At 49.1% G+C, this 17,961-nt stretch overlaps 1 protein-coding gene across 2 annotated transcripts in view; it reads left to right on the forward strand.

The window, feature by feature from the left end:
• Positions 1-17,961, forward strand: part of LOC138491587 (guanylate cyclase soluble subunit beta-2-like) — a 707,294-nt gene that overhangs the window by 599,503 nt on the left and 89,830 nt on the right. For both annotated transcript variants that reach the window (XM_069618174.1, XM_069618173.1), the window contains exon 13: positions 5,858-6,012. In XM_069618174.1, the coding sequence (XP_069474275.1) occupies positions 5,858-6,012 (155 nt within the window). The remainder of the gene's footprint in view (positions 1-5,857; positions 6,013-17,961) is intronic.

Below are 17,961 nucleotides of genomic sequence, written 5' to 3' on the forward strand. Positions count from 1 at the left end.
GCTCTTCCTCTGCTAGCCTCAGCGCTTCCTTCATTTTTTCCTGCTATTGTGTCTCTACCACTTCCCACAGCCTATCCTCCTCCGAGCAGTTAAAAAGGCCTGGCCTGGCCTCCTCCTTCTCCCTTGATCTTGCCACACGTCTAACTGCCAGTCTCACTCCCTCTCGCTCTTCCACCCTTACTCTATTTACTAATCTAGAAGTCGGGGAGATGCTCCCTTCCCGCTCTATGTTCGTAACCTCTCTGCAGCCCTAACCATTGAAGGAGTTACCTTCCTACTTCCTTCGAGATCCCAGTTTCTAGGAACTGCCGCTGTTGGAGGCGCTACCTGTGTCTGTCTCGTAGCTACTGGAGAGGCTGGTGGGGAAAATTGAGGTACGAACTGAGGGTCTGTATACCGCTCTGCTGGTGATAAATGATAGCACCCATATGGGGGCGGTGCAGAAAGTATTCCCGCATCCTCTTTTTTCAGCCCCTCATCGCCGATTTTAACACATTGCCCGTTCCGCCTTTTTCATACATCTGTCAGAGTTCTAGGACATTTAGCTGCTTCTCGAGCCCTTATGTTTCCTAGTTAAGAAGGTATGTAAATTCTCCAGTATCGCTGTATCATGGGTTCCCTCCACAGACCAAGAATTGATCATTTTACCCTTACTTTCCTGTAACCATTCTCTATGGTACTACTTATAGCCGGGCAACACATGGCACAAATGATTCAACAGAGTCTTTATACTCAAACTCAAGTTTATCAAAAAATAGTTTCACAAAAACCTGATACTGATCCGAAGCCGTGGCACAAAAATTATTCACCAAAAGAACTCCCTTTTTACCCTCACCCAATTCCGTAGTTGTGCTTCACACTCACTCACTGTTCTAGTCTATACCATAAATACCTTACTTCACTATTTACTTCAGTTCCACTTCTCACTCATACACAGACGATATCCACACCACTCGAGCGTAGGAGGGGCGCAGCGCTTTCCACTACAGCATCGCTGCTCTCGCTTCTCTTTTTTTTACTAGTGCAGCCTTTCTCTTCTACAAAACCGTCTTTTTCTGACTACAGGAAGTTTCCCCTTCACTACTTTGACTAAACAAGAAGACACAGGTGAGGGTTCTGCCCGCACAGATGATACACCATAAAAACTGCCAAGGGTATACCCTAGGAAGGTATCTACGGTTGGACTTACCGTAAGATGCCTCACTCCTTTAGGCGAGGGCTCCAGCCAACCAGACAAGCAAACTCAAGGGTATCAAGACAACACCCACAGTGGACCTCCAGGATAGGATACCTCCTCACACCTCTAAACTAATAAACTAGGTAATTAAATATATACAAGGGACTTAAAACACAGAACAGTTCAATCACTCTGTCAAAAACACCCACTTTTCTAATCCCCACAACCTCGACTAATTTCAAACCCGCATATTCCAGTTCCACCCTTACAAACCCCTTAAATAAAAAAGAAACAACCCTCCTTCCCTCTTTGCTTTACCTCCAAAAGTACACTCACGTGACTCAAAGTGTTCTGATGTAGTGATCCATTAAGTCGCCCTGCACAGCTGGACCACAGCACCACGCCTCCGGTGAGAAGACGGAGCTTTAACCAAATGCTGTATGTCAACCTCTCTTTTTCCCCATGCATGGACGACTGGTCCCCACAGTGAGGTGTCCTCACCGAGTGGTACGGACAGAAGACCCCCAATGTCTCAGAAAGGCTGGTGTCCCTTTGTGGTCACCAATTTTGTAGGTGAAGACCCCTAATGACCTCAGCCCAAACCAGGGCCCACCACCATAGGAACAACTGCAAGTTTTGTACTCAAAGCAAGGTTTATTGTACAAAAATCCAGGGAGCAGTTGGATAGTCCTGTGGAACCAAACCAAATCAAGTCTAAATGAAATACATCAACTGATACATTTTAATGCATTTTAGCAACAGTTACAACACTGCCAGATATTTTACAACCACCTGCCCCTCAAACATGATTGGACAAACATTTACAAAGAACTTCAATTTTTTCCAAATTCATTTTTTCTCATTGGACATCGACAATCTTTACGACCATCTTCAGATCATATTCAAAGTCTGCCTTTGCTGGGGATTGGTCCATGGTTGGTTCTGACATAATGGTACAATGAAACATTCACATATAACAACATTCATTACTCATTAACAACTGGCCTAGAGCCTTTAACTTTAAGTGTGATTCCACATGGTCCGCTTGAATATTTTAGCAATAAGACGAAGGCCTGAACACACAGGTTCTGCATGAACTACCTATTGCGATCTCATCCACCCCAGATTCCTGGCTCCTCTTAAGACATTCTAATTCATGCAACCACTGCTTTAACACATACAGCCTCTAGTTTCACCCTGCGCAAACAATTGACCACTGGACACCCTGGCCTTGGGCCCCATTTTTATTGCCAGCCTAAGCAAAAGGTCAATTCCCTCTACGCGACTTAAATGCAATAAGCAAGATTTCATCTGTTCTCTTGCGGATCAGTTAAACCATAAACCTTCGTCCAGTTTGAAGGCTGACCTTTTAATGAATGACTCATTCTTCCCCAGTCAACCCCCAAGCCTGGAAAAACTAGATTGTCCGTGCTACCTAAAAATTCATTGTGCAGCTACTAACTGCACAAAATAAAGTCACAGAACCCCACTATATGCAGATTTATATAAACTCCTTTTATATGTTTGTCCATGTGTATGCCTTATAAATGTTGTTCCTTTTTTACCACAGGATTTCAGGACAGGCCCCACTTTGCATGCGCATTGAAACCCGTTCATCTCACAGTTTCCATGTACTTTTGAGCACCCCATGTAGATCGTGTTCATGTTACATGTTTGGTTTTAACATTGTATCTTTCTACATGTGTGCAACTCTTATACGTATCAATTCTAGACAAACAGTAACACTAAAAAGTAACATATCCCATCCATAATTAACTAAGCTCGATACGTATGTATTTACAATATTGCACCCAGTTTGCTGCCACCCCCGTCTTCAATACAGCACGCAACATGAACCCCTCCTAATCATTGGGACCCTCCCTGACCACCCCAACACGTTCATAACCTGCTCCAGAACCAGGAGCTCCTAAAAGGGAGGAACTTCGAATGGCTTCAGTCTGACCAATCTGATGTTTATTGCTGGTCATCCTCTTGAAAACATTTACAGCCCTTGATGTGACCACCTGTAAAACCTCTTCCAGCACCGGCAGTGCCTATGTTCGTAATGTTCTAAGGTTCAGAGTCAGTGGGAGGGTATTAAACGTAGGTCTGTTGGGGAGCTCCATTAAATCACCCGGCAAGCAGTGACACAACAATGTTCCCTGTGAATCTCACAATGAATGTATTTCTCATTTGGAGGAGCAAACAGGTATTTATTATGTTTTCTGTGTGGATGCTTCCAAGCACTGCATTTAGAAATATAGAAATGCCTATGGTACCTTTCTTTTTTAACCCTGAATCCAATGTGAATATGCGAAAACCGGACAAAAACATCCCAACGACAGAGGCTCAATTACTCATTGGCCTCAAGCTGTGCCGATATCTCAGAAGGCCAACCTATGCTGCAGAGCCACCTGTGCATTGTATGCTCATGGATTTCAGAAGCCAACACTTCCTGGCCTTGCCCACACTAGCAGGGTGGCCTTTCAGTGAGAAGATCAGAGGAGCCGGAAGACAATCGTCCGCTTTGGCATGCCCTTTTACCACAACTGTACCCACACAATCAAGATTTATGTCAGTGGGGGTGGGTCTATTAAAACCATCTTGAAGGTTATATGTCTCAGTGGTTATATGTCTATTGATCGTCAAAACAGTGGTTAATATTTAAAGTGTTCGTATGTATAATATCGTAAAGTGTTCGTAATATTTAAACTGCGGATCAGTAAGTACATACTGCTGATCCGCAGTTCATACTGCTGGATGTTGCTAATTAACATAGTAAAAAAACGGACTGAGTGAGCACCAGCATGTGGCTGATAGAGCTGATACAGTCAACTGATCGAATTCTTCCAAGTTTGGTTTCCTAACATTTTCCAGGTTTTCCCCATCCCCCAATTTCTTATTTGCTACAGCCGTAAATCCTGCCTTCAACCCCAGTCCCTCCACCATACACACTTCATCACACCTGTGCATCCCTTGCTTCTCCTGCACATCCTCACAGCAGATCCTCTCACGAGAAAGGTGCCCTTGTGTTTCTCAATGTGAAACAGGAATCCACCTTGGTATGTCTATGCTGCATTTCCTTGTCAATGGTGGACTCTACACCCCCACACAGCCTTCCCACTCCCCAACAATGTCCCCTTTATTGTAGCACAGGCTCCAGCTCCCTCCCTGGTTACCTCTCCCTCCTCACTTCTTTCCCCGCTATGGCCGCCAAACAGCACCGCCATTTTCTGATCATCCATGAGGATCACTTGTTTGGGAGTATTCCTTACCACCCATCACCCCAAGCCCCCACGCTCTCCCCACTTCCCACCTCTTTATCTTTGTGCTGCCTAAGAGCCATGACGAGCAGTAACTGCTGGACCCATATGCACGCAACTTACCTTAGTGCTTTTCGTAATGGTGGTTGTGGGCTGCCGGGACCCTTTCCCTCTCCAGAGAAAGGTTAGACCACACGTTTGTCAAGTGTCGGCAATAAAAGGCCTTAGGATTTTATTATTACAGATATGGTTATGGAAACAATAACAATAATCGCATATCCTAATATCATACTTTTGGGCACCGGGTCCTGAGGTTACCCCCTCTGGCCCGTGCCGCCTTCTTGTCCCACGACTTGTTGTGGTCACTGTCCAGTGTCCTGTATTTCTCTTCCTTGTTCTTCTCCCTTCTTTTCTAGGGTGGGAGGGCTTTGTGGAAAAGAAGAAAGAGAGTGGAGGACGCTGAGTGAACAGCGAACCTCCTGACTGTTTGGGTCCCCATTCAGGGTCCTCAAACAGTTTGTATTTTTCTATTTAGCTCTTATATAAGATCCAGGGGTAGCCATCGGTCTTTGATGTGTAGCTTTGGGGGCTGGCCCAGCCCCCAGGCCACTGAGCTGACTGTTTGGAACCCCGAGGGGGGGGGAGGGGCAGGTCTTTCTACTCCTTCCTGCCTGCTGTTGGTTTCCTCTGGGAGACTGGCACCCTGTTGCTTTGTGGAAGGGTGAGGTGTTGTTCACATCTCATCCTTCCTGCGCTTTGTAGTGAGGAGAGACAGCATGTCTCTGTGTTGTGGGGGAGAGTGGAGCAGGCTTGGGGGGAAGGCAGCTGCCCCTCTCCCCTGCTTGCCGGATGGTACCAGCAGTTACCCTGCCTCGCTTTGGGCAGCCCTGCAGCATTGCCCAAAAAAAGAGGATAAGTACGTGTTGTGCATTCAAATGTCTAGCAAATGCTTGTCTATAGTGAGACCCAGCACCATAAATGACTGGTAAGAGGAGGGCCAAAGGAAACATGTGCCTGTGTATGATATTCTGCGAGGCAGTGCTACAAAGTGTCTCAGTTTGCATTAAGTTTGATTATAATGACCCATGATTTTCAAGATAATTGGCATTGCAGTCTCAACGCAAACAAGTATATCACTGTCCATATCAGAATGGAGCACATTTTGAAGTGTATGAATGGATAATACAAAAAACACGATCTACAGTTAAACAAAGTTGTAAGGTATAACTTTTCAACAATTAGCTTTTTGAAAAAAAGTACATTCTTGTGGTTTTCTGAGCCTGCACCAATCAAGGGAATATCACAATCCCGTGTTTGTAAAAATGCGATCGATGTGATTGATTAACAATTTATTGGAGACATGTGAGTGTTTCGTATCCATAGTCACAACGCATCTTTTTTCTTTTTCTGAGCAAAGGTCCGGGTCGGGGTACACACGGGCCCAGTGTTAGCCGGAGTAGTTGGAGAGAAGATGCCTCGTTACTGCTTGTTTGGAGATACAGTGAACACAGCTTCTCGTATGGAAAGCCATGGCTTGGCGGATACCATTCACCTCAGTCCGAGTACCTTTAAGTAAGAAGTTTACCTGCAGACAATGCCAAGCTGTATATAACTCGACACAATTATCCCAAAATCATCAAATGTTATGATACGTGGCGTGTAAATGTGAAAGACTTACTTTTAAGGATGGGCATTTATAAACCTGACTTGGGATATGTACATTCGTCCTCCATTATCAATCACACTCTGTACTTCATTACTCTCACAATATTTAAGAAATAATGGCAGTTTTAAAGGTGGTTAATTGTTTCGACTCTTTGAAGGACGTGGCAAGGAGGGAATGCCAGACCTCCAAGCCTACAATTCAAATGTTTAAGCGCCTGTTGCTGTCGAATGCCCTTCCAGCACCCATGTGGTTGCTGCGAACCTGTAATAGCGCCAAACACCAATGTGTGTAAGAGAGCACGCAAGCGCATCTTTTGAGCTGCTTCCCATCCTCCTGAAATGCACAGGTCACCATTGAGAATAAGATGACTTTCACATTTCTGAAACTCACAATAATAAAAAGAAGGGCATCCTATGTTCTTATTTTATATGGGCCATTTTTTGAGAATTTGCCCCAATGCGTTTTGAGTTTAATGTGTATAATTTCTATATTTGACAATGTATATGTGGTTTGCGTGTGCCATAAAGTAAAATTAAGTGCCATGATCAGTGCTAGTTCTCTGTCTACAATGTGCTCTGATATTCATTTCATATGCTAGGTATTGGCACCATTTGCCTGGGTGCCACCATATACCATGAAGCTTTGCTATCATTTGCCCAGCTACTTCCATCATACGTACATATATTGATATCATGTGGCAGGTGTTGCCATAATAAAGTTAAGTTCCATCATATTCTCAGAAAGCCCTGTGTAACCTCTCACACCAACCCCCCCCCTCCCCCCCCACACGCACGCACAGGCGCACACGATGAAAGGAGAAAGCAGAAATGTTAAAAAAGAGGATTTTCTGTTCTGCAGGAACAAGCGAAGCTTGTAGGAGGTACACTGTCAGGAGGGTGTATATTCTTCTTCATGAGAAGAGATGGGGTTAGGAGGCATTATCGATGACTGTTCATATACCACAGCCCACATACCGAATTGCCACTTGGTGCTCAATAGTTGTTCAAATTCAATCGAACTTATTTTCAATCTTAAATTCAAACCTGCGACCTGCATGCTGCTCATATACGCTGAGTAGTATCTGCTTCGTCATGGTGAAACACTGTAGTTCACACACTCCTGTGCAATATTTAATTGTACACGATTATCAAAAGGACAAACATGGAAACAAATAATAAGAGAGGACCAAACAAGCTGTATGGGGCCACGATTTAGCTTGGGAATCATACTCCAGCCCAAAACATGTATTGGTGTCCACTGTGGGACTGGAATAGCCTTTCTCTCTTCTTAGCATAGACACGCTGTTTCCTCCTTTGTATACACCCCAGTGCGGTATATAGATCAAGGTCTTTTCCCTCCTTGTTCAGCCTTAGCTCAGACGTATTAGAGTTCAGCTGTTTGTATGAGGCTGGAACTCCTCCCATGGCTATTTGAACTTGGCCCAGGGTAGGAACCACCACCTTGAATCGCTGGCTGGAGTCCCAGTGCCTATGCAACAGCCCAGGTAGGGATGCTTGGCCTACAGCATCTCCATTGAAAAAGACTCAAAACGTAGCCTTTCTGTGGATGTTGGAACATTCCACTGTGTCTGCTATTGGTCGGGACTGCCACCTCAAGTCAGACCCAGTGCTTTGCTTGGGATGGGCGTCCCCCTAGAGTTCTCTGTCAGCATTGCCTAGCCCATCTTACTCTAGGCACTTTGGGTCAGCTGATGCTGGATGCATTCGGGATGTGCATTTTAAAGCCCCTTACGTGCCTCATGGAGCTTAGACTTGGGTGTTAACCCAGATCCTTCCCAGGACAAATCTGGGTGTCGGCTACTCCACATTTTCAATCTTTTCCTCTAGTTTTTGGTTCTTTTTGCAATAGACACCCGCAATAGTGGTGCAAACACAAATGTCCCTGGATACCCTAAAGGGCTCGGACAGAGCATGGTACTTTCTTGTGCATAGGCACCCCGTGAGTGTCTTTGGAATGCCTTTGTCAGCCTTACCCTCTGCTTAGGGAACTTGAGCCATTTATAGAAGGCTGCCTACTCTGGGGGTTTGAACCTGTAGGTACCTACCTTCCTTGTGGAACCCTGACTCAGCCTTGGACGTACCATTCTGCTCCTGGACATGCTTGTAAATCTGCTGCTGGACTTGCTTAGCCTTCCCCACCACATAGGTAATCCCAACTAGTCTATGATGTCCACATGCTCTGGGGGTGCAATAAGAACTTGCACACCAAGAGGAGGCTGACCTGGTGTCAGACTCCCCCTTCTGGTTTGAAAATGCCTGGGTATCTACTTCTGCACTTGGTCAGCCTTACTCTCCACTTAGGACCTTTAGGACAGTTGGTGATGGCCAACTGATCTGATAGGGTGAACACTGTCCTTAGACACACTGGATCAGACTGTAATGGCCATCAACTCCAGGGTTATGACAACAGGGATTCATACTTGTTGTTGAATCCTGCATATGTATGAATGAGGTCTGAGTCAGTGTAAGAGCTGTGTTGGAATGCTAGGGGAGCCTGGAGTGTTGGGGCACCAGGGGATTCCAGGAGAGACGGTTGAGGACTTGGAGCTGGGCAGGGAACCAGGGCAGAAGCTATGGATCCTATCTCTCCTACTTTCTATTCTATACCTGTAACTAAGAGAATAAAGCGTGTTTCCTTTTTCTACATACCTGGGTCAGCCTGGCTCCTGCTCCTTGTTGTTACTGGCCCAGGGCAGATCCTGCAGTAGGCAGGATACTTCATTTGGCGACAAGGATCCCTTTAAATGAGCCCTGTGATGAGTAGGAGAATGAAGATAAGGCTTTTGGAGAGGAGGCCTCAGTGAAATTGAAGCCCATAAAAGCACGCAGTGAGTGCTGTCCGCATTGATGACAATTAAGGAGACCAAATGCTGAGCAGTGTGGAGAGCCGTAACAGTCCATCCAGCTGAGGAGTGAGGAGGACCCAGATGAACTATAAGACCTGCATGGGAGTGTGCAGGCAGCCTGATGAGGTGTACACGTTGCCGTTTTACACTGAGAAGAGTTGTGCAACAGCTGTGTTGTTTCCCAGGCGGCGCTGGCGATATGAGAAAAAAAAAGAAAGGGAATGCAAGCAGCGTTTAAAGATGGCATCCCACGTTGTTTTCAAGGTACTGTGCAGAGTTTTGTTGAGGGAGAAGTCTTAGGCGATGTATTTGGCCACAGGAGGGGTCCCCCGGGGCTGCGGGTGGCGCGCGTGCCCAGCAGGCCCTCCCTTTGTTTGCGTTCCAGCCTGTCAGTTGGCTTGTTACGCAGGAAAAGGGGCTCAACGCCATCTCACTCCTCTCTGTGTTCGGAGAAAGCTTTAAAGAAAAGGCCATCTGGACGTGCATAAAGCGTCATGACATATGAGGAACTTGTGAGCCTATTGCTTCCAACAACGTGACAATGAAGTTCCACGTGCGGTATTGGAGTTTGATTTATGTGCTGTCAGCTGCCAAGTTTTAAAAGAGTAATGCAATGCGGAAGCAGCTGTGATCAGGAACACACTTAAGCTAGATGTAAACAAAATCAAGGTATGCAGAAAGCCTTTCAATTCATTTTGAAACAATGGCAATTGGAGTTTTATGACTGTCTTTTTGATGGTCAAAAGAAGCTGGAACAGCTGATGTTGATTTTCAGAGAGCTTTGCTTTGTGACTATGGGGAATGATGCCGGCATTCTCGAACGGCTAATGGAGATATGGCCACACTGAGAAGAAATACTGACATGAAACTGCCTGACACATTGGGCCTCATTACGACCCTGGCGGTAAGCGAAAAACGATGGCGGTAAATGATTACCCCCATCGTTTTCCGCTAGGTCCGATTATGACCCTTGACCGTTAACTACGATGCCATTAGCGGCATCGTAGTCAACGCTGCCGCTATCTGCGCCAAGGACGCGTGCACGCAACCTCCCACACCGTACTTAGCGACATGGCGGAAAGGTACGCGAATGCCGACCCAAGCGGACATGCACCTAACGCCATCACCCAGCCCGTTAAGTACCTAACCGTCATGGCGCTAAGTACGCCATCGCGAACCAACCGTAAATGGCCATGTAAAGTGAATCCAGCTGCCACAGGTGCACAGAAACAGCACAGGTGGAGGCAATACAGACTCAGGAAGTACAAAAAGAGCACACCCCACCCCTTCCCACACCCAGTCACACTCCACAATGATACCAATACGACTTGCAATGTTGGGGCTGGAGGACCTGATAGCAATGCAAGTGCTACTACAACAACAACAACAACAACAACAACAACAACAACAACAGGCAGCACAGAGGAGACGCAGGAGGAGAAGGAGGGCAAGGCAGGGCCAGCAAGCCCCACCAGCACAGCCAGTGCCACCACGCAGGCAGCCCCCAATCCCATGCATCAGAGCCAGTCCATTCAACCTCACTGCTGAGCAGATCCACACCCTGTACCGTTTGGACGGGGACACCATCAACGCCATCGTAGACATGACACACAACAACATCGTCAGCATGATAGAAAGTCCAACCGCCATCCCACCCCTACTGAAGGTAGTGTCTGTACTCCACTTCCTGGCCACAGGCACCTACCAGCACACTGTGAGGCACTTGCATGGCATTTCACAACCATTATTCTCACGTACACTCATCCAAGTGCTCGATGCCTTCCTCAAGCACACAAACGACCACATCTCATTACCACGGACTGCCCAGGAGATTGCAAACACCAAAGTGGGTTTCCATGCACTAGCCGGCATACCTGGTGCCATCAACTGCACCCATGTGGAATTGGTGGTTCCACGTGCCATGGAGGTACCGTACCGCAACCGGAAACAATTCCACTCAATCAACGTGCAAATGGTCTGTGACTCCAACAAGATCATCAAACATTGTTGTGCCCGATTCCCCGGATCAACCCATGATTCAATGGTCCTGAGGAACTCCACAATACCACGCTACATGGAGCGAAATGCAGGCCCAAGATCCTGGCTACTCGGTGAGTCTAATGTCATGACCATGTGAATGTGAAGTGAGTAGGTGAACGACATACCAATGCATACTCCACCTGGCTGAAAGGGGGGGGGGAAATGATGCATACTCCACCTGGCTGAAAGGGGGGGAAATGATGCATACTCCACCTGGCTGAAAGGAGGGGGAAATGATGCATACTCCACCTGGCTGAAAGGGGGGGGGGAATGATGCATACTCCACCTGGCTGTGAGTAGCAGAGAGAACGGAGACAGATGATACCCTAAAGCAACCCAAACTCCACCCAACACCAGTAAAGCCAATACCCAATGTAGGCAGCCCTACCATGTGAATGAGGTTGTGTCCTAACCATGACACAACCATCTGCAAGTGCATTCTACCAATTCAGACCACATTGTCAACAATGAAATGCACCTACATGCATGTCACCAAACACCATCAACCGAAAGGCCTGTCCCCCATAACTGCCCACGAAGGAGGCACATGACGGACAGAAACATCAACACACCATTACACAGACAGCAGGGCCCCCAAAATGTCCTGATCAACATCAGCATTGCTCACTGGGGTCATGATGAGGCCCACAGCAATGTTGCAATGATGTGCGCATTGACATCACAGGACACGTGCCAGGCCAACAAAACAAACAGCATGAACGGACACAGTGGATGGGCACTCACAATGCACTCCACCCCTCTGCATACATTGGGTGATGGCATGCAAAACAGGCCATGAGAGCCATGAGCATATACTGGTTGCATTGTGTGAATCAATTAGTGCATTTAGAAGTGGTCCAAAGTAACAGTTGGATGCAAGCCATGGTGGCACCTCATGTTCTTGATCAGACGTCATGACTGACACATACATTCTCGCCTACATACAGGTAATGCAGGCTATCCCCTGAAGAGGTGGCTCCTTACACCAGTCCGGAACCCGCAGAACGAGCACGAGGAGAGCCATTCGGCCTATTGAAGGCACAGTTCCGATGCCTCAGCAGGTCTGGTGGGGCACTCCTGTACCGCCATGAGAAGGTGGCAAAGATGGTCATGGCATGTGTCATGCTACACAATATGTGCGTCAGACGAAATGTGCCCCTGCCCCCTGACGCAGAACTGCAACCACCTGACGATGAGGATGAGGAGGGTGCAGATGGGGACGCACCTCATGGAGGAGGCGATGCACAGGAGGGGCGTGAAATGCGTCAAAATATCATCGAACAATGCTTCTAGCACACACGGCTGGTGTGTATCACATGGAGACGGCACTTGGGGCACTGTGTGTCTCTGGGACATGCACACTGTGGACTGTACACCAATAAAGCACACATATGCAATGAAAATGTCCACACATTTCATTTTGGAAAAAGGAAAAAGTGTATTTTAATCATAAATTGTCGTGACACACCCCCTCCCCCCTCCCCCCTGCACACCCCAACACACCCCTCCCCCTGCCCCCCTACCCCCTGCACACCCCAACACACCCCCTCCCCCTGCACACCCCAACACACCCCCTTCCCCCTCCCCCCTGCACACCCCAACACACCCCCTCCACCCTCCCCCCTGCACACCCCAACACACCCCCTGTGAGTGTCTACAGATGCCTGTAACAGTGGGCACAGGCTATTACAAGCCCCCTCTCCCGGCCCCCGGGGCACCCCTGCCTGTGGAGCGCAGGCTCCGTCCTGAACGTCGGACGGGGCTGCTCTGGGCAGAACTGGCAGCGGAGGATGTCCCTGCCTGCTCCCGTGCATGCATGTCCTGTAGGGTGTGGGAGAGCTCAGAGAGCACACAGCGCACCCCGGCAAGTTCGCCACAAATGTCCCTTGACATGGACTGCATTGCATCCCTCAGGGTGTCAGTGTTCTGCGCAATTCCGGCCCTTAGGGTCTCCGTAGCCTGTTCGATGGCTGCCCTAGCCCCCACACATTCCGCAGCATGCTCGGTGAGTGGCGTGGACAGCTGTTGCTGCCGTTGAATGATGTCCTCAAGGGACTGTTGCCCCTGCTGGGCCATGCCCATTGCTGGTGGTGTGATGGAGGGGCTGCTCCCCTCCTGTGGACTTAGAACTGGGCATGGGGTAGACGGCCACTCCTCTTCCTCTGTGTGCCCCTGTGTGGGATCCCCATGGGGGATGGCATGGGACGAACAGGGGGAATGTGGAAGGTCAGTGGGGTGTCTGACGTCGTGCTCCTCAATATCGGAGTCTGAGCATGCTGCAATGGCAGCTGATTCTCCAATGGTGCTGCTGGCCGCAGAACCGGTGCCTTCTGTGGCAGGCAATGTTGGTACAGGTGGTGCTGCTGCTGCTGGCCTGCTGCCTACTGGGGTGCTTGCCGGTGGGCTGTCCTGTTTGCTGGCAGTGGATTGTGCTTGCTGTGGGGTCTGGCTCACTGCAGCTGAGGTTGAGGGTGCGTGAATGGTTGTCTTGGCCTTCTTGGCTCTTTTTGTCGCAGGGGTGTCCTCATCCTCGGGGTGTGATTCTGAGCCTGTGGTGGAGCAAAGGAGGGAGAGCGTTATTGATGGGTCTGCGGACATTGGAATGACAATGATTGACATGATTGTGGTCAGTAGATGAGGCACATTTGAGGCAGGGGCATGCAGGTTGTCTCCTTTTTGTGTGGAATGAGGATGGAGGTATGTGGGTGCCGGCAGTTAGGGTGTGCATGCTACATGTATACATGGTGGAGCTCGCACGTGGTTGTGGGCAGTGTCCAGCTAATGTGTTGCATTTACACTCTAGGGCAACATTGTGCTACACATGAATGGACTTCAGTGATTGGCATGTCTTGATTTGAGGCACCTACCTCCATCCCCTGATGTCGGTACTCCTCTTTCCATCCCTCCGACGCCTTCAATGCCTTCCATGCCAATTGTGCTGGCACATATTTCCTCCCACGGTTGGAGTTTCAGTGGGGATTCAGAACCTCCACCGGTAGCCAGGGCAAGGTTGCGGTTGGCAGAGATGATGCTTCTTACACGTAGCCTAAGGTCATCCCACCGCTTCCTGCACTGCTGTGGGGTGCGGGGTATGGTCCCCACCGCGCTGACGCGCTCTGCCACCAGGGCCCATATGGCCTTCTTTTTGGCTATCGCCGGCCTGGTCGTTTGCGGCGAAAAAACGACAACTGCATTGTCTTGGAGGGTCTCCGCGAGCATGCTCAGTTCCTCCCGGGAGAATCTGTCCTGGCGCTGGCGGTCGCATGCCTTTTTGACAACTTTGGGCATTTTTGGGTGGTTAAGTGGGTGGGTGATGGGTTGGGACAGGTGTCAGGGTTGGATCTGGTGTTGTTGGGAAGGATGGCAATGGATTGTGTTTTTAAAGATGGCTGCCGTGCTGTTTCCCGTTCCGCCGTGATGACGCTATTTCCGGTTCCGCTTTTTACGGTGACCGCTAATTGCGGCCACCGCTGATTACGGTGGCCGCTAATTACGGTGGCCGCTGAGATGGGTGACGGTAGAGCACCTTGCGCGGCCTACGATGCCGGTAGGGGCCCTTTCCGCAATGGCGTTATTTATATTACCGCCATGGCGTAATGCTCGTGCGCGATGGGTCGGAATGTGGCGCTCTTTCCGCCATCGGTCCACGGCGTAAACGTTCATTACGCCATGGCGGTAATGTCGGCTACTTACCGCCAGGGTCGTAATGAGGCCCATTATCTTTTTATGCCGTCTGACGAATTATGGCGGCACTGGAGACATGTTTAAAGATTTATTGTATAATGCTCATGGCCGGTTTAAAGGCAGGTATAGGTGTATGTTGAATGCACATGTCACATTTGGCAATGGCCATGCAGGGATTCGAATTCGGGTATGTACTTAGAGAGCAGGGATGAGAGATGCACTTGGGTGATGTGCACTATGTTTTAAATGAAGCTTGCACAGATTTGTTTCTGAAATATGGAAGAAAATGTTTTTTTTTGTTTTTCATAAAGATGACACTTTTACAGCAATGGACTTTGGAGGCACAATAAGGATTTTAAATGAAGGAAGTATTATACATGTATTGGAACTTTAAATTACAGATATGCTTGACATTTTGGAGGAAAATTTATACAATGTGTTTTGGGGAAATACTGATCATTTTATAGTTAATGTGAAGTGCACTCTGGTGTTGTGTACTGGTTACACGCATTACGCATGCGCAAGACTCACGGAGCTCGCGCATGCGCGGTTGGAAAATAAAGGCGGTGCCCCGGCAGTTCGAGCCGGAGACCGGAGCCATCGCACGTCTCCGGCGTGTGTCTTTGGCGTGCCTGAGTGCGTGTGTTGTGTGCATGCTGTATGACTCGTGGAGAGGCCCGCGAGCACACCAAACTGGCGACGAGGCGGGATGTGAACCGCTACCTCATTCTGACAACATCGCAGGAACGGAGTGCAGCTCCGCAGTCGCGGACCCGCTCGAGATAGCCGGCAGCCATTTTGAGCGTGCGAGTGAAAACATCACACGCAGTGGTTGCGGCCCGTTTTGGGTGCTCGTGCGCCATCTGTTAATCATCAGCCACTAAAAACAATTTTTGGACACTTCACAGCCCAGCTGGAGCAGGGCTGTGATAGACAAAGCGACAAAAGACAACAAAGAAGATTTTGTCACAGCTGGGAGCCGGATCACCCATTCTCAGCCAAGACTTTACTGTGAGTACCCAGGGAGATGGGTGATGAGACAGAAGAGGAGGGTGCCACCGCTCCAGTACCACGTAGAGTACGCACCACCCTAGCGCCAATGCCTGAATTTGACACTACAGGCCCCCCATCAAAACTCGGCCCCAAATGGCTCACATGGGTCAAAAGACTGGAAATGATGTTCAGGGCATCGGGGGAAACAGCAGATGAGGCAAAGATTGCCATCATGATGTACTCGGCAGGCACGGAGGTCCAGAAGATATATGACTCCCTTGACATCCCAGTGGCGACATATGACGCAGTTAAGCAAGCGCTAAGGGATCACTTCTTTCCATTAGCGAATGTCGATTTTGACAGATTCGTTATGGGGGCTGAAAGACAACACAGCAACGAATCACTAGACCAGTTTTGTGCCCGTCTGAGACACCTGGCGAGCTCCTGCAGGTGGGCCAATGAAGAGGAAATGGTCCGAAACCAATTATTGCAAGGATGTTGCTCTGGCAAACTCAGGAGGCAAGTCCTGAGAGAACCGGGACTAACCCTCCGGCAGATCCTAGACATGGGTAGGGCGCATGAACTGGCAGAGGCCAGAGGGTCGAAGATGGACGCAGCCACTCATCCCAAATGTGAGGAAGAGGCACTCGCGGTCAGGTGTTTTACGCCGGGAAAGGCCAGATGGACACCAAAACCGGAGGAAAAGACAACGAGATCGAGCTCTCCTCAATCGTGTTCATACTGTGGGTACGATCTCCCTCACAGGGGTGAGTGCCCAGCTAAGTCAAGGACATGTGGCAGATGTGGGGTCCCCGGACACTATGCCAGGGTGTGTAGGGCCACTATGCCCGTGGCAGCCAACAGGGGGCTGGAGAGGTTCGTGAGGAATGGTGCCCGCACTGTGAAGGGTATATCTTCTCTGGAACAGGAGATACAGGATATGAACATAGCCGAGGAAGAAGAAGAAGAAGATGGAGAAATATTCTGTATCTCCAGCATAGCAAGAGGCCCCGGAACTCGACGAAAACCCACATGCACCGTGAACATTGGGGAAGTTCCCACCCCGGTCCTCATCGATACGGGAGCATCGGTATGTGTGCTCGCGGATAGACACTACAATGCACTTGTGGGCCCGCCGACACTCTCGCCGTCCAGAGCCCAAATATATGCGTTTGGCGAAGATACCCCTCTACCCATCCAAGGAGTGTTCATAGCCCCAGTATCCCACGCGGGAGCAGCATCAAGGCGAGGTTTTTTGTTACCAGCGTGAGCCCGCATTCATTGCTGAGTTGCGCTGCTTCGGAAGCGCTCAACCTAGTGCAATTCACATTCGCAGTATACCAGACCGATCTGAACAGTCTGTTGGCATGCTTTCATGAACTCTTCAAAGGGATAGGGAAGCTAAAAGCTGAACCTGTACGGCTCCACATCGACAAGTCAGTCAGACCAACGGCACTAAAACATCGTCGCATTCCTTTTCACTTGAGGGCCCAGGTGGAAGAGGAACTACAACTCCTAATAGAACGAGACATTATCGAAAAAGTCGAAGGGCCGACGCCTTGGGTTTCCCCGATTGTTGTTGCCCCTAAGCCCAAGCAACTGGGGGCTGTACGCATCTGCGTCGATATGAGACTGCCCAATCTGGCTATAAAAAGAGAGCGTCATATCACACCAACTCTGGACGACATCGTTGGCGAGCTTCAAGGGGCCAAATTCTTTTCGAAATTGGACTTAAGAGCAGGGTACCACCAGCTGGAGCTCCACCCGGAGTCCAGATATATCACGACCTTCACAACCCATGAAGGTCTGTACCAATATAAGAGGCTCAGTTTCGGAATATCCTCCGCGGCTGAGGTTTTTCAAAATTCCATCAGGGGGGCTCTGTCCGGGTTGAAAGGGGTCATAAATATGTCGGACGACATTCTTGTATTCGCCAGGTCGGAGGCGGAGCACATCAAGCGCCTAGAAGACACTTTTCGCAGACTGCACAGCCTTGGGCTAACACTGCACCAGGAGAAGTGCGAGTTCATGAGGGACAGTCTAGAGTTTTTTGGATTCATTTTTCACGCGGGGGGTATATCACCCGATCCGAAGAAAGTGAAGGACATCAGGGAGGCATCATCACCCACGTCCCCGGCGGAAGTTCGCAGCTTTTTATGCATGGTAACATATTGCGGACGTTTTATTCGTGACTTGGCCTCCATCTCTGAACCGTTAAGAGCTCTCACGAGGAAGGAAGTGGCATGGGCGTGGACTGGTAAAGAGCAGAGAG

This window comes from Ambystoma mexicanum, chromosome 10, assembly GCF_040938575.1.
Source record: "Ambystoma mexicanum isolate Mex_15411 chromosome 10, UKY_AmexF1_1, whole genome shotgun sequence".
Classification (NCBI taxonomy): Eukaryota; Metazoa; Chordata; class Amphibia; order Caudata; family Ambystomatidae; genus Ambystoma; species Ambystoma mexicanum.